Below are 27,631 nucleotides of genomic sequence, written 5' to 3'. Positions count from 1 at the left end.
GTTCTCTTTCGTCCTAGAAATTCAGTTGAGAATGTGCAACTTATGAAAATAAAGCAGAACAATACAAACTCAAATGTCTTGTTCTGCTTTTAGCTCCCTCTCTAAACCTGGCTTAAAAAAAGAAAGGACTACTGAGAAGTGCCTGGAAAGGAAAGTTATTAAAATGAAGATCCAGCCCTACTGTGTGCTCTAATCCACATTAGAAATTCAATACAACTGAATAGAGCAAATGCAAAGAGGGAGCATGAAATAGGAAAAAGGTTTACATGCATAATACAAAATCACTAAGATCCTGGATTGAAAGGAATTGAAATACTGGAAGGAAGTAACTAAACTAGAAAAATGCTGCTACAGCCCTATTTCATAATAGGACTGTATGTGCATCCTTGTCTTTACCTTATACTGGTATTAATATTTATTAAAAATGGCATTTAAGCTTAGTTATGAACATATATACTAACTGTCATTGCTGGAGTGAGGAGATAGCTTGATCCATGTGAAGTAAGTCTTAACCTGGGAGGCTGTAGCCCATCACAGCCCCATATGACATTCAGTTCCCTCTAGCAGAAAATCCTTATTCTAGGTGTAGGTGCCTGTCAGCCTAGAGGTCTCTGCATATTTTTTTTCCAGATTACAATAAGCAGGTTAAGCCTAATACATGAATAAGATGTCATACTAAAGCAGAGCAGACAAAGCCATAAAGGTTTTTATGTCTTTTGAAAACAATGGAGGCAAAATACTATAATTAAAAGTTTAACTGGAATTAAGATACAGCTGAATTTGAATCTCAGTCTCACCACTTAACAGCCGGGGCAAGGCACTTAATCTCTCCAAATTTCATTTTTGTCACCTACAAACTAAGAATAATAATGGCATTATAAATGTGGGGGTTAAATGAGATAATACATATAAAGTATTAAGCACAGTGGTATGCGGTAAATGCTTATCAAATGTTAGCTGTAATTTTTTAATTTTGTTATTAATGGAGAGAATAAATGGAGAGAGAAGAAAACAATGGTGTATCTGCAGTACAGGAATGGCAAGTACAAATGCTCAGAGGGAACAGAGGAAAAAAATCACAAACAGAAAAGATAAATGGAATAATATACAGAAGATAGGCTGGAAAATAATAGGAAAGGACAATAAAATAAGGAAGAGGCAAAATATTAATTCTTTATGACATTATTGAGCATGTACTGTGAAAATGACACAGCAATAGTTTACAGACAAAAAGCAAAGAAGCTGTCCTTAATGCCTAAGAACTAATAATTCAGTTAAGGAGACTGCAACTTTAGGTGACAGGTAAGAAAACCAAATGAGCCAGGCGCAGTGGCTCACGCCTGTAATCCCAGCACTTTGGGAGGCCAACGCAGGTGGACCACCTGAGGTTGGGAGTTCAAGACCACCCTGACCAACATGGAGAAACCCCTCCTCTACTAAAAATAAAAAAAATAAAAAAAATTGGCTGGGTATGGTGGCCTGTAATCCAGCTGCTCGGGAGGCTGAGGCAGGAGAATCACTTGAACCCAGGAGGTGGAGGTTGCGGTGAGCCGGAGGATTGTGCCATTGCACTCCAGCCTGGGCAACAAGAGTGAAACTCCATCTTAAAAAAAAGAAAGAAAACCAAATGAAACAAAAACAAACAAGAGGATATCAACAGGCCTAGATGACTAGATGGGCTTTGTCTGGACCAGATCCAGGCTGTTTCAAATCAAGGCTTGAGATGGAAGAATCATGATTATTGTTGTGACAAACAGCAAAGGTACAAGTCAATGAAATACTTCAGGTTTGCAAATGAGCTCCTAAATAAAATGCAGGTAAAAGCAAACTTCAGCATCTTGGTTGGTTTGTATTTCTTTTTCCATCACAACAGGATGGTACTGAATAGAAGCAAACTATAGCTCTCCCATTGAAAGGGGATAATGATCTTGAAAAAGTCATTCCACTATGCTTATTTTTTCCAGTTCGAAGTGGAAAGCCTCACTGTAAAATAGGCACACTTCACAGGAAAAGTACAGTCATCTAAGGAATCAAGTGTCCCAGGAGGAAGCCTGTTCAGAGGACATTAGGCCAACTAAATGAATGAGAGAGAGTAAAGGTAGAGTCAGGACTAGAACTGAGTTCTAGATTATACTCTGGTTTGCTCTTGGCACCCAACTTGCCACTCAACCCCTCAGGTACTTTCCTAATTGATGACATACTTAGTTGTAAAAAGTCACAAGAATAGCCACTTAAAAATCATTCCTTTTTAAATCTTCCTATTCTATAGCAGTTAAGAAAATAAATTTTGAAATCAGACCAAGATTCAAAGCCTGTCTCACTGCTTACCAATCAAATGAGCATGAACAGAGTGTCATCATCTGAACGGAAGAATAATGATGGCAGGCTCTCTGAAGTGTTATGAGGGTGGAAGGAAATAAGATATTTAAGGTTTGGCCCAGGTCATATTCATCAGCATAAGTGAGTCTGAGTGTTGAAGTTTCTTGAAATAACACTAGCATTTCATTATTACAGTCTGTGTCTAATTCCATGGTTCTCCTGCATATCAGAATAACCAGGAGGGCTTACTAAACACAGACTGCAGAGCTCCATCCTCCAAGTTTCTCAATCAGGAGATTTGGGATACAGCACTAGAATCTGCATTTCTAACTAGTTCCTAAGTGATGCTGATGCTGCTGGTCTGGGAACCAGTCTTTGAAAACCACTAGTCTATTAAAGATCATTCCTGATGCTACTGTCTATCCTGAGAAATTTTCATGCTAAGACAAAGGAATGAACCTCTCCTGTAGAATCGGAAAAGGCTAACATAAAAAAAAATTTAAAAAAAAATCAATCATCATATTGTCATGTTCGTATGCTGTAAAGAAAAAAAAAAAAAAAAGCAGAGCTAAACAATCCCTGAAGAGAAAATTTTGGTTGTCCTCCCTACCCTTTTTCATAAAAATGTTAGCACAAGTTTATTCTGTACAAACCCCAAGTGATTCACTGTCAGATTAAATCCCCACAGAAATACAGACAGAATGAACAGATGGTCTTTTTCTTTCTAAATACAGTGTGTGTGTGTGTGTGTATTTTATATATACAGTATATATATATAATTTTCTACTGAGCAGTAAAACTCACTTCCTCTAGAATCACATAGGGCCTAAATGTAATAATCTCAATACTTTCATAACAATCACATTCTGGGGTCCTATTCACTTGCTCCTCTGATATTGTGAACTTCTTGTGCCGTATTTGCATCCCAGCTGGCCACACATCAGGGAGATACAGTAGATATAAAATCAAGAGCATAATAGATATAAAATACAAGAATTTTCCCAAGCTCTTCTGGCTGCCTCCAGATTTTTATTTTAAAGAAAAGGGCATCATTCTTCACTGTATATACTTCCTCATCGCTTTAATCCTGTGATTAGTGATCCCAGAAGATGAACAACAGCTCTTCACACATATTGGAATGGTGTTTATATGTGGGTGGAGAAAAATTTTAAGACTACTTTATATTTAAAATGCAAACTTTCCTTAATGTGAGTGCTTTAAATGTCCCTATTTCACATCAGGAAGTTGCATTTACCCTTTCATGAGTAAATGGATTTTTCATCATCTTCAATTGCGACCAAGTTAAAAAAAAAAAAAAAAAGGCAAAAGTATTGCTGTTTGACCAGCAAAAATAATATAAAGATTTGGTGACTGCAGCAAAATTACACTAATTACCATACACTAGCTGGTGATCTTCAAATTGAGGCTCTCAGAAGTAATTTACTACTATAAACTGACTCAAATACAGCAATTTTAATTTCATATTTTTATAGTTTATTTTTTCCTTTTTTTTTTTCTTTTTTACATTTTCCCCTTTTTAACATTGCTGATCTTTAAAAAGGACACTGTCAGGCACTTTTGGTAGTGTCTTTTTTATGCTAGGTTATTCGTAACATTCACTTGAAGCTTGAAATTAAAATTCTTTCTCCTACCAATTTAGTGCCTTCCCATTTGGCAAACATCTCTTTTGATTCTTGCATCTCTAATGAAGCTGAAAATTAATATCACTTTTATGTTTAATTCTTTGATTATGCAAAAGAATCATCAATGATGTTAGCATGGTTCTGTATAGTAGGTCAGGAGTTGTAATAAAAGCCTTACATTTCTATAGCACCTCAACTCCAAGAGGACCACAAAACACTTCATAACTGTTTCCGTTTCTCAGAGGAAACACTTTGACATCACTCACTGGAAGCTGCCCCTCCAGTGAAATGCATGCTCTGATTAACTAGGGTTTACTCCAAAGAATTACATAATAGAAGCTCTGATGATTCTAAGGACAGACTTAACAATTAAAGAAGGTAATTACAAACCAAAGCTATCACTGAAAGAAATGGATTTAATATGCAGCAAGTACATTTCACTTATAGCAAGATATGAAGGAAAAATTTTTAAATATGAGTAAGAAAATTAAAATGAAAAATCAAAAATTTAAATCGTTTTCAAAGAATAAAGGACAAGTTTGTATAGTTTAATTTCACTTAACCTATTATCAAATTTTTCACCATTCTTCCAAATCTATTATTGTCATACCCATGATAGAAATGATACTATCTATGCATGAGCATTGGCTATATAATAGTAATACTATGACGGTCCCAATTATTAATGGTTTCTCTTGCCAACATTATTTCATGCCCATTATTTCATGACATCATTTCATATCTGGAAACCTGAGCTAACAATCTGCCTGGCCAACAGAAACTCTTCATATAGGGATGATTTAATTGCAGGCTGGTCTAGGAGAAAGCAGGAAGAACTGGTCTCCTGGGAATATAGCAAACCTTCGTAGTTTTATGAGTCTTCTGCTACATGATTTTTAAATCTACAAAGTTCATCACATTTACAAAGCATTTAAAATTCAACCTTGTCTTAGTTCAAACCACTAAAGGTAGCTTATAAACAACAGAAATGTATTCCTCACATTTCCAGGGCTGGGAAGTCCAAGATAAAGGCATCAGCAAATTTAACATCTGGTGAGGACCCCTGTCCTGTTTCACGGATAGCCATATTCTTGCTGTAACCCCATGTGGCAGAACTGTCGAGGGAGCTCTCTGGGGCCTCTTTTACAAGGGCACTAATTCCATTCATGAGGGCTCTGCTATCATGACTTAACCACTTCCCAAAGGCTCCATCTCCAAATACCATCACATTGGGGATTGGCTTTCAACATATGAATATGGGGGTGGGGGGGACATAAACATTCGGTCTATAGCAAATCTTAAATCAATCAATAGATATGTATAGAGTATCTACTACTCATTTGTTCAAGACATACTTATTGAGTGCATACTGCCAAACTCTGAGTTTAGGGGAAGAGACAGGCACCATAAATAAGTTCCTTCTCTCCAAAGGCTTAAAGACTAGTTGTGAGAAATTTAAAGACATGTAAGAAATGGTCCTCAAGAGAGCCTTTTTAATCTGATTAAAAAGGAAAGAAGTGGATTCAGTAGAGGAAGAAAAATATAACTATTAGATATGTCAAATGAGTGGTAAAAACAAGAAATGCACTGAGTTCTTAAAGGGAAATGATCAATGGATGCTTCATAGATAAGACAGAAGACTGGAGCATATCAGAGAAGGTATTCAGCGACGAGGGCAAGGACATTAGGAAAGATGTCTGGAATAAACAAAACTACTACCACAGGAAAGGACAGAGCCATATTTAGAGGACAGAAAGAAAGGCTGATTTAACTGGAATACAGCATTACTACAGAAAAGGATAAACTAAGCCTGGAAAAGCAGAGACATTGTCCCAATTGTACAGGTATTAGAATGCCAAGCTAAGAAAACAATCTTATCCAATAGACTAAGATTGGATAACAATCTATCTAACAATCTTATCCAACAGACTAGTTTATAACAAGGAAATACAGACCATTTGTAATTAACCTGAAATTAAATTTGCATTTTCAGTTTACTTCTTTGATTATACAACAATACTGCTACAGGCAAAGACTGGCATACACAGCACTGTCACACCATAAGGAGTCAAGCTCTTCTCCAGTAGCCCTTTCCCATCCACGAACCTGAAATTTTTCACATTTCTACAGGACACAGTAAAAGTCTGTGGTCTCCTAGTCTGCTAAATATCCTTTTTCTTCAAAGTAAAGTCCTGGGGGAAGAAGGAAAAATAAAACCATCATTCACTCCCAAAGAGGCCAGCTTGCAGCCCTGTTGAGTTACTAGATATATCTGAAGAAGACACTGACCCCATACACATGGGCCCATTCTATATTACATGTATTCACCTTAGGTAAAGGACCCTAACACTGCCTCCCAAATAGAAAGGAAAAATTTCTATAACACCAGGAGGGATGGTGCCAGGTCAACCTCAGGGCAATGAAGCTCCACTTTTAGCCTATGTCAATCAGGAAAGCATCTAAAATGTGCCTGGGTGTAGAAAAACAGGAAATAAAATTTCTTCCTAATCACAGCAGGTGAAGAGATCATCAACAGGGCCCAGAATCAGAGAAGAGAGAAATGAAAAATGCCTACAGGGATATTCAGTCTATTTCCCTACTGATACACATTCAATTCTGTCAGGATCAAATGTCCAATGAAATTCAACCCAATTTTCCTAGGGGAATATCCTATGGTCCAATAGTTCTCACTGCAGAAATGTTCCCTGACATTCAGTTTATACTATGTATTTCTTAAATTATTTCTTTCTGTTGTGCTTGCCTATACTACTGTGGAAAGTAAGTAATTCCTTTATTTTCTAGTTGAATTTCTAAAGATAACTATAAAGTCTCACCCCCATTGTTCCCAGGTTTAATATTTGCATTTGAATTTCCAATCAAAAGCACCTGACTTATGTAATCTATTATTTTCTATTCCTTCTCACATTATAGCAAGCACTGCCCATGTTAATCTCTTGATTAAAACATAGTTGACCATAAATAAGTCCTTGCTTAATTTTGCTTTAGAGCCCCTTTTTGCTGATATGCTGTCTGTGAAAGTATTTGGGTAATGCCTCTAAAGTGCACTGTACTAAACTAATGCCAACTAATGAGGAGTCTATGATGTATTTCCTCAACATCATCCTATCTCTGAAAAGGTTAACGTCTCTTTACTTCCATGCTCATTCCTAAACATGCCACTTCTAAAACTTGTCTCATCTAAAGTCCTTAGTCACGGCAGATGCTCTGCTTGGGACTCCTACCCATTTGTCTATCCTTCCAGTACGCACGTGTCCTACACTCCCAGATGCTGCCTCACAAGTACTGAGTAGAAAGGAATGATCAGCCCAACTCGGTGATGAGATGCTGTTTTGTGCAGCAAGCCAAAAATAGTGTTGGCTTTTTTCATTGCCATATCACGTTGCTAACACATATTTAATGTGCTGTCGTTTATCACCCCAATGAGACTGGCTAATTCGTGCTGAGCTTTCGTCATTTGCTGTAGTTCAATTGGCGACAGCCGTCACCTTCCTGTGGAATCATATCCAAAGCAGTGGATTTTGTTGACAGTGGTGGTGTTCACTTTATATTTTACTTTAGATTTTCAAAAGCCTTCATAACTTTCAGGTAGCTAGTCAAAAACGGTTTGTGCCACTCACTTATGTGACACAACTCTTTGGCAACACCAACAAAAATTTCTGGGAAGCCCAGAATTATTACAGAAAAATATAATCTGCACCTTTGAGAGCTATAAGATTTTCTATATAATCTTACTGAGGATAAAAAATTAAAATGATTTTGAGCACAATTCCCCTGTGAAGGGCACATCACCTGGGTTCAATGCTTCACTGAATTATAGGTATAGATTTGATGGCAAACATTTATTTTGCCATCCTTCTGTGACTAGGGAAAAGTATTCACAAAACACAGATGAGTAAATAAGATGCTGTTATACAGGTTAAGGGATATTTCTGAATAGCACATTTTCTTAAAATCCTTTCAGCTAGGGAGGACTTTTGAAATGATTACATATAAGTTTTGCAGTTTCCCATAAACCACATTCTCTGTAGTCTCTGGATATAAGAGAGAAACAGCAGGAGAGGACACAAGGGGACTCTTGGTGCCCCACCCTCACTAACCAGTTCTCTCACGATGTAGGTCAGGCTGCACTTCTGAAGGAACTAAAAGACACTAAGGCAAGTCTATCAAATCCCTTCAACTCCAAGGTCTTTCCCTATAGCTGGCCCTGCCCACTTTCTGTCCTGCTTGCTCTGCTTCTTCACTTCTTCCAGGCTCACTTATGGACTTGTCTTTTATTTCCTCCCAGGCTGTCTACATCCCCAGTGGAATCGCCAGCTTCAGAAAGCTAACACTCCTGACCTGAACAGCAGCTGGATCCTGCTCAAAAATCTGCTACCATATCACCTATAAATGATGAAAAACCACAGAAGCAAAGAAAGGCAAAATGTGGCATCATCATGAGAAACTCCAGTCTTTAAAGACAGTGTAATATTTTGCTGTGACAACTATAGAAAGCTGATTAAGCTGACGAACTACTTAAGGAAAGTACTCCTCAGTTCACTCACAAGTTTCTGAGCTGGTCCATTTGTATGGCTTCAGCTATTCCCAGGCAGACAGAGAATTCCTAAATTTCTATCTCCTGCCCTTACCTCTCCCCAGGTCCCCCATGATCAATCTAGCTGCCTGATATGGCTTGGCTGTGTCCCCACCCAGATCTCATCTTGAATTCCCACGTGTTGTGGGAAGGACCCAGTGGGAGGTGACTAAATCACAGGAGCGGGTCTTTCCTGTGCTGTTCTCGTGATAGTGATAAGTCTCATGAGATCTGATGGTTTTAAAAATGGGAATTTCCCTGTACATGCTTTTTTTTTTTTTTTTTTTTTTTTGTGCTGCCATCCATGTAAGATGTGACTTACTCCTCCTTGCATTCCACCATGATTGTGAGGCTTCCCAGCCACATGGAACTGTGATTCCAATTAGACCTCTTTCTTTGTAAATTGCCCAGTTTGGAGTATGTCTTTATCAGCAGTGTGAAAACAGACTAATACACTTCGTGCAAGGATAGTCTACCAATACACAGGATAGTCTACCAATACACTAGACCTTCAATTCAACATGCACAAAGCACCATCTTCCTGACCCTACTTCCCAGTCACTCAGGTTCACAACTTCAATGTGACTTAAGACTCTCCATTTTTTTTTTTTTTTTTTTTGGAGGAGTTTCACTCTTGTTGCCCAGACTGGAGTGCAATGGTGCAATCTCAGCTCACTGCAAGCTCTGCCTCCTGGGTTCAAGCAATTCTCCTGCGTCAGCCTCCCAAGTAGCTAGGATTACAGGCACCCGCCACCACACCTGGCTAGTTTTTTTGTATTTTTAGTAGAGATAGGGTTTCACCATGTTGGCCAGGCTGGTCTCGAACTCCTGACCTCAGGTGATCCACTGCCTTGGCCTTCTAAAGTGCTGGGATTACAGGCATGAGCCACCACGCCCAGCTGACTCTCCATTTCTTATAGTTAAACCTAAAAGGTTTTGAAAATTCCTTCTTTCAAAATCTCTGTCATCTCTATTGCCTTTCTTTTCCCTGCACCTGCCTTACTGTAGCCTTTCCCTCTCACATTGATTGAACCTGCCTTCTAATTGGAAGCTCTCCATGTCTTCCTCTACCAATTCATTTTGCACACTGCTGCCAGATAAACCGTCCTAAAAACATTACTTTCACTACTTTACTCCTCTATCCAAAAATGCATAATACCTATGAAGTAATCATGTCCCCCAAAATCAACTTAAATCTGATCAAGGCTCTAGATCCAAGATACAGGACAAAAATAAATAGCAAATGACGCTAGCAATCAGCCAAAGCCAGCCACACTGTGGAAAATTTTACAAACCAAATGATATAGTTTCTTCAATAAATAAATTTCAAGGGATAAAAATAAAATGACAGATGGAGCAGGAACTTATAGATTAAAAGAATCTTAAGAAATGTATCAATCAAATTGCAATATTTAAATCTTATTTGGATCCTGATTCAAACAAAATGTAAAAAAAACATAATATTTGAGACAACTGGAAATGTGAACACTGACTGGATACTTGATGATAAAGAAATTATGTTTTTAGGTATTATTTTATGTTATTTTTGAGACAGAGTCTCACTCTGTCACCCATGCTAGAGTGCAGTGGCACAATCTCGGCTCACTGAAGCCTCCAGCTCTCTGGTTCAAGCAATTCTCCTGCCTCAGTCTCCCAAGTAGCTGAGACTACAGGCACAGGCCACCATTCCTGGCTAATTTTTGTACTTTTAGTAGAAACAGGGTTTCACCACATTGGCCAGGATGGTCTCGAACTCCTGACCTCAAGTGATCTATCCACCCCGGCCTCCCAAAGCGCTGGGATTACAGACGTAAGCCACCATACCTGGCCAATGTTTAGGTATAATTTTAAAAAGAGAGTTATTTTTTAGAGATACATATTAAAATATGGATAAAACAGTATAATTTCTAGGATTGTTTCAAAATAATAAAGGAGAGGGAAATACGGAGGGATAGAAAACAATATCAGTCATAAGTTGATAATGCTGAAACTGATCAAACTGGATAATGAATACATGGGGAAGCATTCTACTGGTTCAATTTCTGAACATGTTTGAAATTTTCCATAGCAAAAACAAAATAAAAAATACAATCGCAGCCCATGGCTTAAAAGGCAAAGTCCAAGCCACCCAATCTCTTCTTCAAAGGTCTCCCTATCATCCAAAAGTATTCAATCTTTTTTGTTTTTGGTAACATGTTCTAAGAAAACAAACAAACCCCCCAAAACCCATCTTCCCCAGTTCTTTATATTATAAAGAACTGTTCATATTATACATTTATACTTAACTGTGTGAAAACATGCCAAGTCCCCCTCTGCCCATGAGTTCAACTACTTTAAGCCATTCTGACCTCAGCCTTCCAAGGTCTTCTCTAGCACTTGTGTTCAGACTGAACATTTCTCCATGGGACTACAAACTGTTCTGCAGTGTTTTTGTTTTGTGTTTTGTCTTAGCTCCCAGCAAGATTAAAATAATTTCCTAAATTCCTTTTACATGAACATGTTAAAAAGGAAAAAAATTTCTCCCCTCCATTACGTAAAAATCTCATCAATATAAGCCTTAAAAATTCATACAAGTAATAAATGGGGGGAAGCAACCTAGAAAATCCCCTTCTTAATAACAGACAATTAACATGATGATATAATTGTTTCCAGTCCAAGAAATTATTGGATGAAATAATGCATTTGTCAACATTCTCAACTGTTCAAGTCAGAAATAGGAATTATCTATGTTTGCCAACTTTGGGCTGCTACTCTAAATAAAACTGACCAAAATCTGTAAATGGAGATCAGTTAGAGCACAGATGTCTAGTTTTTCTTTTCCCTTTATAGTAATGTACATTAAAGCACTTCCCCATATTTATGAAGTTTCATAATTCTATCTTCATTTACTATACGTTGCAGAACACAAACATTCTCCTAAACGTGACATATCTTTCAAAATGAATCAAAATTTGCCTTCTGTAAACCTCTTCAACCCCTTAAGACTTTAAAGGATTTGATTTTAATATGACCAATCCTGTATTACTTACTAATCCTGCCTCTTAACCAGGAGTGTGCATTAGAATCAGTTAGAAACCTACTGAAGCATGCTCTAGAGATGAGGGGTCCACAGGCCATTCTAATTGTGCATCCCCACAGAGATTTGCTGCTTTAAGATAGTAAAGATAACAAAACTAAGACTGACCATGATTAGGATAACAGAATCCAGAAGACTTCATCAACCAGATTATACATACATTTAAAATAGACCAAATAATGGGGTTCAATACATTATAGTGCACTGTCTGACTTCTGCATTGGTGTTTCTTGCCACCTCCTTACCAGAACAACTAAGTCTTGCCCAGTACAGCAAAGATTCACACACACAAAAAAAAATCTTCTTTCATTACGTCTTTCATTTGCAGAATTCCAACTAATGGAGATCTTACAAGCCACGATTAGAAGAAATGGTGCAATAACAGTTTCTACGTCACCTTTTACCACAGAAGGTTTAAAGTCAAGGGCATAAAATATTAATATCCTACAATTTCACTTCCACTCAGTTTATAAATTAAGCTTTGCATACACGTTATGGTACACGTATCAGTAATATCCCTCTATTCTATATTCCAGCCTTCAACCCTGAACAAGAGTATAAGCAGCACAAACTAAAGTGGCGAAGGGTTGCTCCCTTCACTACCAGAAAGCAGTCCTCACTGGAGTGACAAACAGGCAAAAGAAGTATGCTCTTGAAGGAACAGCAACTGCCAGAGAGCCTCTTTGTGCTCCCTGCTGACAGCCACTTCATAAAAGCAAGATATACAAGAGAAAGCAACACCTTCTAAAAACAGGGAGAGAGGAAGTCACAGCTATTGCAATTACCATTGGCTCTGGAGAGGAATGGTGGGAGGCTCAGTGACCACTGGAATAGCCATAACTAGCAAAATATTCAGAACATTCAGTTGATCTAATCTGAAGCCACTGCCAAAAACAAAAAAGACATAGCCTTACCTTTCTTGACTGTATAGGGTAATGCAAAGGCTTAAACAAATCTCAGTGCCTTTTTCAAAATATTTGGTATTTTAAAACAGGAAAAGACAAATCTCTATGCAGAGATGGCTATTCTTTTAAACTTGAAATCCACACAGTAAATATGTACAATTATATCTGTCAATGTAAAAAAAAAAAAAACTTGAATCCTGAATATTCACAATTAGAAAACAATCATACATGAATACATGTATACATGTATAGTGGTAAACACACTTCTATATATACAAACAAATCCCTGGTTGGACATATTCCTCAACACAAAGCCTTGATTTTAAAAATATGTGAACTGAAATAATTTCAACTAAATGAATGAGTTGAAAGAGTTATCACAGATTCTCTTAAGTAAAATGTCAAGATGCCAAAGTATAAGCCAAAGTAGGCTTTTAAATCAATGACTTAAAAATTGCAAAAGAAAGCTAAGGCAAGCTGACTTCCATATTTGACTCTTTGGTGCTAAAAAACATGATTTAAAACCCATCACAGTTTCTCCATCTCTAAAATGGGGCGCAATATGACAAATTGTAACAACAGAAAGATCAAAGGGATTAATAACATATAAAAAATCATTTCAGTGCTTGAGTGTAAAGTGATAAAGTGTAACTACTATAAGAATTAACTCACTTGAACAAAGGAGTTCTCTAGTTAGAATGCTCTCTAGTTAAAGCTAGCAATCATGTATGAAGTCCAACTACCCTGAGACAATGCTGCTGCAAGGTCATGTGGTGAAACAGAAGCCACGTGGAGAAGCGTGATGGTGCCAGATATATAATAAAGTCTTCTTGGACCTTCTAACCAGTCCATGCTGCAGATGCGCAGCCAAGTGAATGTGCTCAGCCAATGCCATGTCAAGTAGAAGCACTGTGCATTGGAGCCTTCATGAATTCCTGGCTCACAAAACTATGAGAAATAAAATGGTTGATGTCTTAAGCCACCAAGTTTCTGAAGAATTTGGTATACAGCAAAAAAAAAAAAAAAATCAGAAGAACTATCGCTATACTCAAGGATTCAGACATACTCATTGCTTCCACAATCAGAATACGTTTTTTTTTTAAAAATACACTTAAAAAAAAAAAGACCAATTCAGGAAAATGTAATTATCGTTGCTCTAAAACCTTCTCAAGTAGGCAAGAGCGATATGTCAGTGAAGGTCATGCCAGTAGCTTTAATTTCACTCAAATCACAAAATGATACTTTCTACATCACACTATTTCACTTCATGCTATTAATCACCACCACTTATTATGGCCTCTTGGTTCCTAGCAACAGTCTTGCCTTGGCCCAGGTGCACCAAATCTTGATGAGCACACTTAAAGGAGTGGTAGCAGCATGAGTCTGACAGACACTTGGCTTTTAACAGTTCACCCTCTGAAATATCAGACAAAACCAGACAGAGATAAGCTTTGGAGGCAGTGAGGGAGAAGGAAGACCTGCCATTTCTACACCTGTGTTCTCTAGACCAAGACGTAATGAGGCCCGAGCAGGCCCATCTCGGGTATGTGAAAATTTAAGGAGAACAGCCTTCCTACCAGATCAACCTATTCTGGGGTATCCCCTGCCAAGCTACTATTTTCTAAAGTTTGCCACAATGTATTAAGATGTCCGTGACATTGACATCACACTTCACTACGCATTAGACACCCTAGCACTCTGATTTGGGCATTTGCTACGTCTGTACTAGAAGCCAGAGGAATCTCCCTGGCTGCTCATCAGTTCCTGCTTGAAGAATTAGTAGTGAACATAAAACAACACAGGGAGAGTCCTGGTGCTATAGAAACAAACTTGAATTTAGAAGATTTTTAATTTAACTTGTAAATGTTAATTATATTCTGTTCATTTGGCAGCATACTATCCATTGACAAGCCAGAAGAAACATTCTAGGAGAAAGCACTTTTGTGGAGATTCAATGGCCTGGCCAACAACATGACTTCACGATGCCACGCAAAATAGAGGTTATCAAAAAGTTTTACAGGCTGAGAAATGACGAAAAACTATTTCTGCGAGAATACTCTCATACATTTTCTGGCCTGAAATACTAAAACAGGCTTGTTTTACTTTAAGGTATAGAATCCTCAGCTAACCAAAATATAAAAGTCGACAGAACCTAAAAATAACCTAGTTTCAGACCTGGATTCAAAATAGAAATTGCATCTGTCTCCTTGAAATTCTCCTCCAGGTCAAGGATCAGTACTAATAATTTTGTGGATTCTCTTACCTGACAGCAAACTTCAAGCTCTCTCTGCAAGAGGTTAATTTTATCACTAAACATTCATATGGCAGTTAACAAAACTAAAATGATTTTACATTCTGTCTCCGTTAATCTCCAGAAAAAAGAAATCAAGGCATTAAAAAAAGTAAAGTGACTTGTTCTAGGTGTCACTGCTAGTGGTAAACAGCATAATCAGAACCCACTGTCCCCATCTGTAGACACTGCTTAGCATGTCAAGGAGTTACACATTTAAGTCAACAATGGCTAAATTGACAGTTGTGTTTTGAAATGAGATGTGAAAAAAATTTAGATTTTTTACAGAATCATAACATCTGGAGGATGGGTTTGTTCAAAGTGATCCTCTTCCTTTGCTATGCAGAATTCAACAAGATTGAGTATTTTGTGTTTCTAGTGTACCTCAGTCTTTCATACACTTGAAAACACACAGCCAACAATATGACACACTTGTCACCAAGTAGGTGTCATTTTGGAAGGTACTGCTGCTGCTCAAAAGGGCAAAAACATGTATTTCTATTATCACAGTTTCAAAAAGAGTGAAAACTGAAAAAGGAGTGCAATGGCGTGTGGTCACAGGGCTGACACCAGGGAAAAACTATGACACCCCGTTACTATGATAGCTATAGCCTTGTCTCCTCACTGTCTGTCTCCAGACAAAAACACGCTGAGACAAATGAGCCTTCCAACTAAAGGATGGGTTCTGGCTGCCAGGGAAAGCCCAAGTTGCAGTGGGGAAAAAAACTGCTGAAGTCATTAAAAGATCAAAAATTACTCTCTCTTCCAAGAATTAATTTACTATACAAAGAATTTAATATACAAGGAATATTTCAGCTTTTCAGCAGGAAACATTTTCCATTCAAATAAATACAGAAATTTGAACTCTAAACACTTATAACTATTCATCATAATATCCCATCATCTTCATTCATGCTGTTACATACTTAACTAAAGGCTTCTAGTATTCTGTTCAATTATTTTGTTCTCCAGGAATGACTTCTAACCTAAAGAACATTCCTCCAACAAGTACATGAAAACTAAATCGGCCCCATGTGTAAAACTGTACATAGAAACTTAACCAAAAATCTTCGTCCTAAACCCACCATATAAGTGAACATTAAATATTTCCCAGCTGGGGCTCTCCAGTGTTCATGTATTTTTTTCTATTCCCCAGTACTCAGCACATAGTTGGTCCCAGTAATTTAACACTAAACCATCATTAAAATATCTGTCATATTGGAAACTAGGCTGTAAAAGACTAGTTTCTAAAAGACTCTGAAAAGGTTTAGAAATCTTCTTCTCCCTTCTTTGTATTCCTTTAGCATACACCAAAGCCTGTCTTGTTTACTTCACTACTAAACAATACCTCAGGTAATATATGCATAGACTCTCCACTAGCCTACAAAATAGTTTGCCTGTCTTAGTCTCTACCCTCTCTACTCAGTCCTTTTCACTCAGTCCTTTTCATTGCTACCACATTAATCTTCCTTCATCTCATCACACTCCAATATAAATCTCCAAAGTTCCCGTATTACCTACAGCAAAGGTCCTCAAACTTCAGTGTGTGTAAGAATCACCTGAAGGTCCCGCCCCCAGAGTTCTTGTTTCAGTCAAAGGTGGGGATACAAATTTGCATTTTTTAATATGTTCCCATATAATGCTGATGATGGTCCAAGAGGTATACATTGAGAACCACTTACCCAACACAAAGACTTCCAAATACAAGATCCTAAACAAATATATCAGAATCACCTTAGGAGCTAAAAAACAGAATGTAGTCCTTATCCACAGTGACTGTCATTCATAAGGTGTAGGATGGAGCTAAGAATCAATCCCTAGATAAGCCAAATGTGTAACCAGGTTCAGAAACTATTACTCTAAAGATAAATCACAAACCACTTAGATAACCCTAACAGGTTTTCACAACCTGCACCCAAATCTACCTATCCAAGCTTATCATCAGATCCACAAAATAAACCTTCAGTTATGCTAAACTCTTCTTCTTACCTATCCCTGAATATCCTTGTCTATTCATTCCTTTTTTGCCACTTGCAAACATTATCTCATGAGCCTTTCCACCTACCTGGAGTGCCATTTCCCATCTCCTCTACCTCTACAAATCCTCCAAGGATCAACTCATCATCAATCTCCAAAACCTTTCTTGGGCCATTCAACATGTCTCAGAATAATAACATTACATATTACATCTACTACTCTTCTTACATTCAGCAACATTAGTCCATCTGTGTGTCTGTGCCATTAGCCATCTAGTTTATTGATGGGTATATAGTTTAATATTACTCAGTACTGTATAACCTGAAAGAATTCTGAGAGAACTAGAAAACATGGAAATCTAAAAATTATTTAAAAGTTATATAACAATTTTTATTGCATAGCAATTACAAATTAAAATATTTATATGAACCTCTTATTCAAAAATGCTCTATGCTCAAATTTATAGGACGATAATAAAGATGAGTAGAATAGATAGTTAAGAAACAATCAACAGATTAACTCAAGTCATGACTAAGGCCATTCTTCCACAACATGCTTAAGAAAAAAGATGAGGGCAGAAAAGTAGATAGTTAAGAGGTGAAGAAAAATGCGGAAAGAAAAAGTAAGCAAAAATGCAAAGAACACTGCCATATCTTGGCCTCAGAGCAATTAAACAAAATACATGAAATAAAATGTTATTTCTATGTCAGACCTCTCACCTTTCAATAGAACAGTTTCAGTTCTATGTTCTTTCTCTGTCAAATAGCTTATGCCATTGGTACATGTATGCATTAACATGGAATAGCAACAGCACTGCCAAGTGTATAATTAATTTGGAGACTACAAGTTTCTGACAGATATAACACATAATTGATACCTCTTTTAGTGTCTTAAATTCATCTTGTCTACTTTCTCTTAAACTATAAAATTTCCAAGGACCCATATTTTAGAAAAATAAAAAAATAAAGATCATGGATCCATGATAAAAATAAGTCATTTCCAAAAAGTAGATCAGTACCTAACAGGCTAGGCCTAGAGGTAAAGGGAGTGGGATATGAGGAGTGACTGCTAATAGATACAAGGTTTCTTTTGGCATAGATGAAAATGTTCTAAAATGATATGATTGTGATGGTCGTACAACTCCATAAACATAATTTTAAAACCACTGAAATCTATACTTTAAATAGGTAAACTTTATAGCATGTAAATTATATTTCAATAAAGCTGTTTAAACAACTCATTCCATAACTTAAAGACAGAATCCCCAAATCACTCATTTTATTTTATTTTATTTTATTTTATTTTATTTTATTTTATTTTTATTATACTTTAAGTTCTAGGGTACATGTGCACAACGTGCAGGTTTGTTACATACGTATACATGTGCCATGTTGGTGTGCTGCACCCATTAACTCGTCATTTACATTAGGTATATCTCCTAATGCTATCGCTCCCCCCTCCCCCCCACCCCACGACACGCTCCAGTGTGTGATGTTCCCCTTCCAGTGACCAAGTGTTCTCATTGTTCAATTCCCACCTATGAGTGAGAACATGCGGCCAAAACACTCATTTTAAACTACATGTATGAAACGTATAACGCATTTAATAAGCCAGAAAAGCCTATTTTTAAACTGTAAATTTCACCTGTTAATATCTGATGGAATTTAAAGTTGCTTAGTTCATTACAATCATTTTTATTATGAAATAATGGGTTTCGTTTTCAGCTGTACAGGAATTATATACATCTGACAATTACAAAGTAAGCAGAGTTAGGGAAGACATGATATCTTACTTTGTTTATTATCATAACTAATTCCTCATGGAAGTATTCTAACTAGGATCCTAACAGATTTAATAATTGTTTTCGGTTCAGTACATAGTAAAAGCCAAAGATGGGGGGGTCGTAAAAACTTATTCAGAAAGCATTTTATGACCTTGCCATAAGTAAAATTACATAGTCCATAACATACTTTCTAGGCCTTGATGTATTCAAGTTCTAAATGTCATAAGTACTATAATACAAATAATTAATTTATATATTCTAAAAATGTCTGATGTATTTGTGTAATACTAGCTATTTTTATTAGTATTTCATGGTTATCTCTTTCCATTCTCATACGTTTAATCTTATGTTTAAAGTGTATCTTTTAAACCCAAAATGAGAAACTTGTATTAAAAGGGGAGAGATACATATTTTTCAAAAGTGCCACTATCAGAAAGGAGAAAAAAAAGACTATAAATGTTCAAGTTTAAAGACAACTAAATGAAATACCTGATTCTAAACTGGTTTCTCTACTGGAGGGGCAAAAATACTGCTATATAGAACATTACTGGGTCAGCTGACAAAACAAGAATATAGACAGCAGAGTAGATAACTTGCTGTACATTTTTCAAAGAAAAATGCATGTGTGTGTCCATATATACACAGAGAAAACAGGAAAAAAGTGGTAAAACATTAAGAACAGCTGAATCCAAATAAAGAGGTATATGGCTCGTTGTACTATTCTTATTCTCACAACCTTTCTACAATTTTAAAATTATTTAAAAATTTTTTAAGTAATAAAATATCATAAAATGCATCTCTTCAAACAGCATGGTTGGGTCATGGGTTTTTTTTAAATCCAGTTTGATCTCTGTCTTTCAACTGGAGTATCTTGTCGATTTATATCTAATGTAATTATTGATATGTTTGGTGCTAAGTCTATCATCTTGCTTTTGGGTTCTATTCATCCTATCTTTGTTTTTTATCATTTCTTTCTTCCTTGTTCTTTTTCCTCCTTTCCTTTCTTCTGAATTAATCAAATACTTATTCACTGTTCAATTCACAATTCACTGTTCAACCCTCAACTGGCTTCTTAGCTATGTATCTACCTTAGAATTTTAATGTTTGCTCTAGGGATTGAAATTCGCATCCTTAACTTATCATAGGCTACCCTAAACATTATACCTCTTCATGAATTATGTAAGAAATTCACAACAGCATAGTAACATTTACTCTACTCCCATCTTTTGTGTAATTATTGTCATATATTGCCTTCCAAAATATATTATAAAACCCACATACACTATGATTGTTTTTGACTTAGAAATTTTAAAAATTCTTTATGTTAGACCTAAAACCATTAAAATCCTACAAGAAAACCTAGGCAATACCATTCAGGACATAGGCGTGGGCAAGGACTTCATGTCTAAAACACCAAAAGCAATGGCAACAAAAGCCAAAATTGACAAATGGGATCTAATTAAACTAAAGAGCTTCTGCACAGCAAAAGAAACTACCATCAGAGTGAACAGGCAACCTACAGAATGGGAGAAAATTTTTGCAACCTACTCATCTGACAAAGGGCTAATATCCAGAATCTACAAAGAACTCAAACAAATTTACAAGAAAAAAAAACAAACAACCCCATCAAAAAGTGGGCGAAGGACATGAACAGACACTTCTCAAAAGAAGACATTTATGCAGCCAAAAAACACATGAAAAAATGCTCATCATCACTGGCCATCAGAGAAATGCAAATCAAAACCACAGTGAGATACCATCTCACACCAGTTAGAATGGCCATCATTCAAAAGCCAGGAAACAACAGGTGCTGGAGAGGATGTGGAGAAATAGGAACACTTTTACACTGTTGGTGGGACTGTAAACTAGTTCAACCATAGTGGAAGTTAGTGTGGCGATTCCTCAGGGATCTAGAACTAGAAATACCACTTGACCCAGCCATCCCATTACTGGGTATATACCCAAAGGATTATAAATCATGCTGCTATAAAGACACATGCACACGTATGTTTATTGCGGCACTATTCACGATAGCAAAGACTTGGAACCAACCCAAATGTCCAACAACGATAGACTGGATTAAGAAAATGTGGCACATATACACCATGGAATACTATGCAGCCATAAAAAATGATGAGTTCGTGTCCTTTGTAGGGACATGGATGAAACTGGAAAACATCATTCTCAGTAAACTATGGCAAGGACAAAAAACCAAACACCGCATGTTCTTACTCATAGGTGGGAATTGAACAGTGAGAACTCATGGACACAGGAAGGGGAACATCACACTCCGGGGACTGTTGTGGGGTGGGGGGAGGGGGGAGGGACAGCATTAGGAAATATACCTAATGCTAAATGACGAGTTCATGGGTGCAGCAAAACAACATGGCACATGGATACATATGTAACAAACCTGCACATTGTGCACATGTGCCCTAAAACCTAAAGTATAATTAAAAAAAAAAAAAATCAAGAAATGCGGGGCAGGGGGGGAAGCATTTTTTTTTTTTGGTCCACATATTCACCATTTCTGGCCCTATTTACTTTTTTCTGTAGATCTAAGTTACCATCTGGTATTATTTTCCTTCAGCCTGAAAAACTTATTTTTTTTTTTTTTGAGATGGGAGTCTCGCTCTGCTGCCCAGGCTGGAGTGCAGTGGTGCGATCGCAGCTCACTACAACTTCCACCTTCCCAGTTCAAGCAATTCTGTGCCTCAGCTTCTGGAGGAGCTGGGATTACAGGCGCCAGATACCACACCCAGTTAATTTTTTTGTATTTTTAGTAGAGACAGGGTTTCACCATCTTGGCCAGGCTGGTCTTGAACTCCTGACCTCGTGATCCACCCGCCTCGGGTTCCCAAAGTGCTGGGATTACAGGCATGAGCCACCGCGCATGGCTGAAAAACTTTCTATAACATTTCTTTAAGTGAAAGTCTAGTGGTGAGAAATTCTTTAAGTTTTAGTTCATTTGAAAATGTCTCTATTTCAGCTTCATTTTAAAGAACATTTTCAGTAACACAAAATTCTAGACTGATAATTTTTGTTTCTTTTCAACACTCTTAGAATGACATACATTGACACATTGACTTCTGGCTTGCATTGCTTCTGATGAGATGTCACTGATAATTTTTATCATTGTTTGCTTGTAGGCAATGTGTCTTTCTTCCTCTGGCTATTTTTAAGAATTTTTTTCTTTGGTTTTCATAATGTGCATATCTGTTGATTTTCTTTGTGTTTATCTTGCTTGGGATTTGTTACGTTTCTTGCATCTGTGGGTTTATGTTTCTCGACAAATTTCAAAACTTTTTGGTCACTATTTCTCCTGGCATCTTTCTACCCCAATCTCTCTGTCCTCTCTCCTTCTGTACCTGTAAACCACATAATTGTTAAGCTGCATAATATCCTTGAAGATATTATAGCTTTGCTCATTTTCCTTTTGTCTATTTCGTCTCTGTGCTTTGATTTGGATGGTTTACATTGATCTGTCCTCAAATTCACTGATCCTTTCTTTTACAGTGTGTTATCTGCAGCTAAATCCATCTGGTGAATTTTTCATTTTATTATTTATTTATTTATTTATTTATTTGAGATTGAGTCTCACACTGTCACCCAGGCTGGAGTGCAGAGACACAATCTCGGCTCACTGCAACCTCCACCTCCTGGGTTCAAGCAATTCTGCTGCCTCAGCTTCCTAAGTAGCTGGGATTACAGGCACCTGCCACCACACCCGGCTAATTTTTTTGTATTTTTAGTAGAGGCAGGGTTTCACCATGTTGGCCAGGCTGGTCTTGAACTCCTGACCTCAAATGATCCACCTACCTCGTCCTCCCAAAGTGCTGAGATTACAAGCGTGAGCCACCACTCCCTGGTGGATTTTTCATTTTAGATATTTATTTCTATCAACTTTTTCATTCTGGTTAAGAGTCACATTTTCCTGCTTTTTAACAAGCATAATAATTCTACGCTAGACATTGCGGGTGCTTTGTTACTGAGAAACTGAATTATGTTGTCTTACTTTAGAGTTTTGTTCTATCAGACAATAAATTTACAGGTGGATCAAGATGATAAAATAGAGGCTTGGTTTGGGGCTTTGCTGTATGATATCTATAGTAGCCTGTCTTCTACTCCTAGAATAGCCCTACTCATAAGGTGTGACCTTTCTGAGGTCACAGCTGAAAGCACAGTATGTTCAGCAAGCTTTCCCCACACTGGCTGGTCTGAGCTCCAACACTACTGAGAAGTTTCCAACTTCTGAAATCTTCATTCAGCTCACAGTCCCACAGTAGTTGTTTTCTGCCAAGCCTTGTGATGTACACACAGCTTCATATCTGACCAAAGGGCTAATAGTTTGGAAAGTATTCATGAGGAAGATGCAGGGATGAAGGTAGAGCTCACCTAGTATGTTCTTTTTTCTCAGCTGACTGTGCTGACTACCTAAGTTGCTTACAGCAAAAGGTAACTTCATCAAGATGAGAAACAGAAGTCCCTAATTCTAATTATTTTTTATCTAGCATTTTTTCATACTTAAACATGGATATGAAAGGCACACATTATTTACATAGGATGGATAAGCATATCAACATGCAAAATGTTAAATAACCAGCCTCCAACCCATAAAGATATTTTATTCAATAACAAATATTCACCAAGCACCTACTACAGGCATGGTAATTGACAGAGCAGTAAAAAGTTTCAACCAGTATTATTTCTACTGAACCACCGTTATTTCTACTGAACCAGCAGTAAAGCATATACACTGTACCAAAAGTTGTCTAATGAATGAAAAACCAGGAATCAATCATTCAATCCACCAAGAACATGTCTACATTCTAAAAAATGACTACATTCTAAAAATGACTATAATTTACATTCATGATCTACTTTTTTCTGCAAAGACTCCTATTTGCCATGCAAGTAATTTCATTCCCACACAGTTCCATTTTCCAATTCCCTACATATACTTAATTTTTTTCATATTAGCAGATACTATCTAAGTTACTTCTATTTAGTTATGTCAAACTTGCTTCAGCTAACTCTTAATTATATTTCAAATTTCCATCTGGCCAAATCAAATATATTTTGCTCACATATGGAGAAAAAATATAATACAATTTCTAAATATAATTTCAGCAGCATCATACCAAAGAATAATACTATTCCTCTAATCTTCAACAAATCAAGCAAAGTGACACATTTATACCTCACAGATCTATTCTCATCTCTCAAAATAAGCTCTCGTTCTGTCATGTAACCCAACATATGCAAAAGTTGACTGTAAGGAAATAGTCAACAAAATTAAGCTACGTACATGTTTATAAAATAATGCTTAAGAACATTTTAATGTTTTTTACCTTAATATATGACTAATTCCAGTCAAGTAAAGTATACTACAACAGAAAGCCAGATACTACACATATTGAGAATATGCTTCTATTTTTAAAGTCTGCCAAAAAAAAAAAAAAAAAAAAAAAAGAGGTCTGTTAAAAGGTTTTTTTTTTTTTTGTTTAGATGGAGTCTCACTCTGTTACCCAGGCTGGAGTGCGGTGGTACAATGGCTCACTGAAACTCTGCCTCCCGAGTTCAAGCAACTCTCCTGCCTCAGCCTCCCAAGTAACTGAGATTACAGGCGCCTGCCACCATGCCCAGCTAATTTTTGTATTTTTAGTAGAGACAAGGTTTCACCATGTTGGCCAGACTGGTCTCTGACTCCTGACCTCAGGTGATCCATCCGCCTTGGCTTCCAAAAGTACTGGGATTACAGGAATGAGCCACTGCACACGGCCTGTTAAAAACTTTTTTGAAGATGGTAGAAGTTAATGCCATCAGCAACATCACATTCAAATGCAAGCATTACTTTCTCACCCTGTTTATGACTCTTAAGATAATGTTTTAGGTGGCTTGTTGTTGCTGTTGTTGTTGTTATTCTAAACTGTTACTCTGAATCAAGATGACACCCTTTGTAAAAGGCTCTTACCTGTAGAACATCTTGGATCTTCACCCATACATCTGCCATATCATACAGTTTGATATCTTCCTGCTGAGTCAGTGGAGTCACTACAGCATCCTGCAGGTATCCCAGGACCACAGAGTGTGCAGTGGCTACAGCATTAAACTTGTCAAACAGTAACTCCAGCAGTTCTAGAAGCAACCTAGTGACGTAAACAAATAAATAACATTTACACATACATACATGCAGATAAATGGCTTACAGTGACCTGCAAGAAAAACATCAAACTAAAGTAGCATTCCACAATGTAAACAGCATTAACGTTAGATTTCAGCAGATGTGAATTCAAACAACTGTATTATCTAAGCAACTTTTAAAAACTTATCTAAGCCTCAGTTTCCTCTCCTATAAAATGGAAATGATGTAAGAATTTTAAAACCAATTGTAAAGCCCCTAAACCAGCAATAGTATCTCAATAAACATATACTGCCTTTTTAACATAGTTCACGGATTACAATACTACTACTATGTATTCACACAGACAGCTTCTCCAAGGAATTCATGTAATTTTTTCAGACAACAGCTCAGATGTTACACAGAATATGCTATTCCCTAGCAATAAATTAGACACTTTGATAAGGATATTAATCCATTTAGTCATGGAAAGCTATGCTTACTACCATCCAAATGTATGGCCTGAGTTGCCTGAAAAAAAAAATATACACCTGCCAAGCAATCTGACTTTCACCAGGCATCCACATTATCTCATTCATCATAGTGAGATATGCTGGACACATATTATTACATCAATTTTATATACTCAAGGACACAAAATAAGGTTGCAGTGCAGCTAAGCCTAGAACAAAAGTTGATTTCCGTGTCAGTACATTTAGCCACCTACCTCTCACTACGGTTCTACAATGTAGATGTATCTTTAGAGATAGCTCAAAGATTTATGTCATAGATGCAAAGTAATTCCTCTACCACTGAGACTTATAGTTTCAATGATCACACAGGCCTGGAATCATCTTTTCTTCCTCTGAACTTGTATACTCTTTTGTCCTGCTTTTAAGGAACTTATCACATGAGCCTCACATATGTTGCTCAATAAATGTCAGTCATATTTCTTTATATATAGATACTTTACCTCACTTCTCCATTATTAACCTTTCAGAGTAGGCACTGCTTTATACATCTCTGAATACTTAAGAGCACTTGGAACAATAATTAGCAAATACTGCTGAATGAATTCAATGTCTATAGCATGAACAAGTACAGAACATCTTGCAATGTGAGCTTTATTGTATATTTTGTGGCTCTCAGCTTCTAATTCCTAAATAGACTGATAAACCAACTTGGAAAGTTGAAAAGGAAAGCAAAAGAGCTTGTCAGCAGTGCCAATTAACAAGGTTTTATTACCATAAATAAGGGGTTATAACTACAATCTCATCAAAACATACAGCATTATTATCTATTCCTATGGCTTCTTTACTGCCCAATTACTGTAATTAATGTGCCAATGAGACAGCCCATAACTATCTTATGGTAAAACTCTAGTATCTATTTGACATTGTAATTCAGATGAGACAAAATCAATAGAATTTATATAGTACTCCCAGCCTAGACTATACATACATAATCCAGAAGTTACACATTGTATTTATAAATAGAAGCCGTTCTACCTTTTGATTGATGATTCTTTTTAATCCTTAAAGGTCAAATTCATATTTATACTCACGTATATCTAAAATAATTCTTCTTTCTCATCTGTGTTATTGAAGAACTACTCAAATATTAGCAGAAATACATACAAAATACAGAAACATGTGTCTAAACATACCAACTGAAACACTTAATGTGGTGCAGGGAAATAATCGGTATAAAACTGGTATCTGGCATCATACAGATCAGTAACTTAATCAGTAAATACCTGATTAAGTGAAGGTTCTACTTTTCCAACAAAGATTTATCCTAGGTATGTAAGACTGTGGTTCTCAGATATGAATCTATAGACTGTAATATGCTTTTGAGTGGTGGACAGCAAAGTAGGAATAATATATTGACTCTTCACAAAGGTAAATTTATTTAACATTACATCTTTTGTACTCTCTTGATAGGAAAATCTGAGTTATTTTCTGCCATGAATGGCAGTTATGTTGCCAAATGTCCTTACTGGAGAAAATTAAAACTTAATGTATGTTAAGGTAAATGTTGGGGTATTCAAAATATGGTTTGAAACCATATTGATCCATGACGTTTAGATGCCTGAGACACACTGGCGTCTAATGTCCCAATGGCATGAAGTTCTAGATACAGGATTGTGAACCAGCAGCAAAGTTTTAACGGAAAAGTGGCTCCTCTTGTTAGGGGTGCTGTTATCTGGTTATCTCCAGGGCCAATGAGTTCCACAACTGCATACCTTGCTGTCAGTCAAGGACAAGAGCTGCTCAGCAGCCAGGAACAGCGCTACATTTAGAAAAAAAAAACCCAGTAGAGAATAGAGGTGTAAGATGAGATTCACAGTATCTATTGACATCTTGGAAATAGCAATCTCTTAATAAAATGCTGACAGAGTTCCAGCTTCTGCCACTCCTGGAGGCTCAAAGCCAAAACAGGCCTGTTCCTATAGTGTGGCCATCATAGTCACAGGACAGGCTACACAGGGAGGAAGGAAAGAGGTGTAATAGTAGCAAGGAACTTGCAGCTCTACCTTTTTTGAGACCTTTTAACGAGAGGAAAGCTCTCTTCCACCTTACCGAAGCACAATGGTGGCATATTATTTAATAAAACCCACAGCTCTGACACCAAAATTTAAAATATTTGTGCTTCAAATGATACCATCAAGAAAGTAAAAAGGCAATACACAAAATGAGAGAAAATATTTGTAAATCATTAATCTGATAAAAGACAAATCTAAAATCTTACACTCATAATAAAAACACAACTGAACTTAAAAATGGACAAAGGATTTAAATATCCATCGCTCCAAAGAAAATATATGAATGGCCAATAAGCAAACAAAAAGATGCTTAACATCATTAGCCATCAGAGATACGCAAATCAAAATCACAATGAGCTAGAATTTCAGTCCTCTAGG

General features: G+C 36.8%; 1 protein-coding gene across 4 annotated transcripts in view; it reads right to left on the bottom strand.

Annotated features, from left to right (window-relative positions):
- EXOC4 (exocyst complex component 4) overlaps positions 1 to 27,631 on the bottom strand; it is an 828,468-nt gene that overhangs the window by 681,656 nt on the left and 119,181 nt on the right. For all 4 annotated transcript variants that reach the window (XR_009209424.1, XM_032761776.2, XM_032761777.2 and 1 more), the window contains one exon: positions 24,562 to 24,736. Coding sequence is in view for 3 of the 4 variants with exons in the window: in XM_032761776.2 (XP_032617667.1) it covers positions 24,562 to 24,736 (175 nt within the window). In the remaining variant the exon portion in view is untranslated. The remainder of the gene's footprint in view (positions 1 to 24,561; positions 24,737 to 27,631) is intronic.

Source organism: Hylobates moloch, unplaced genomic scaffold (genome assembly GCF_009828535.3).
Source record: "Hylobates moloch isolate HMO894 unplaced genomic scaffold, HMol_V3 SCAFFOLD_1, whole genome shotgun sequence".
NCBI lineage: Eukaryota > Metazoa > Chordata > Mammalia > Primates > Hylobatidae > Hylobates > Hylobates moloch.
The sequence above is the reverse complement of the archived record's forward strand: the minus strand, read 5'-3'. Positions and strand labels throughout refer to the sequence as shown.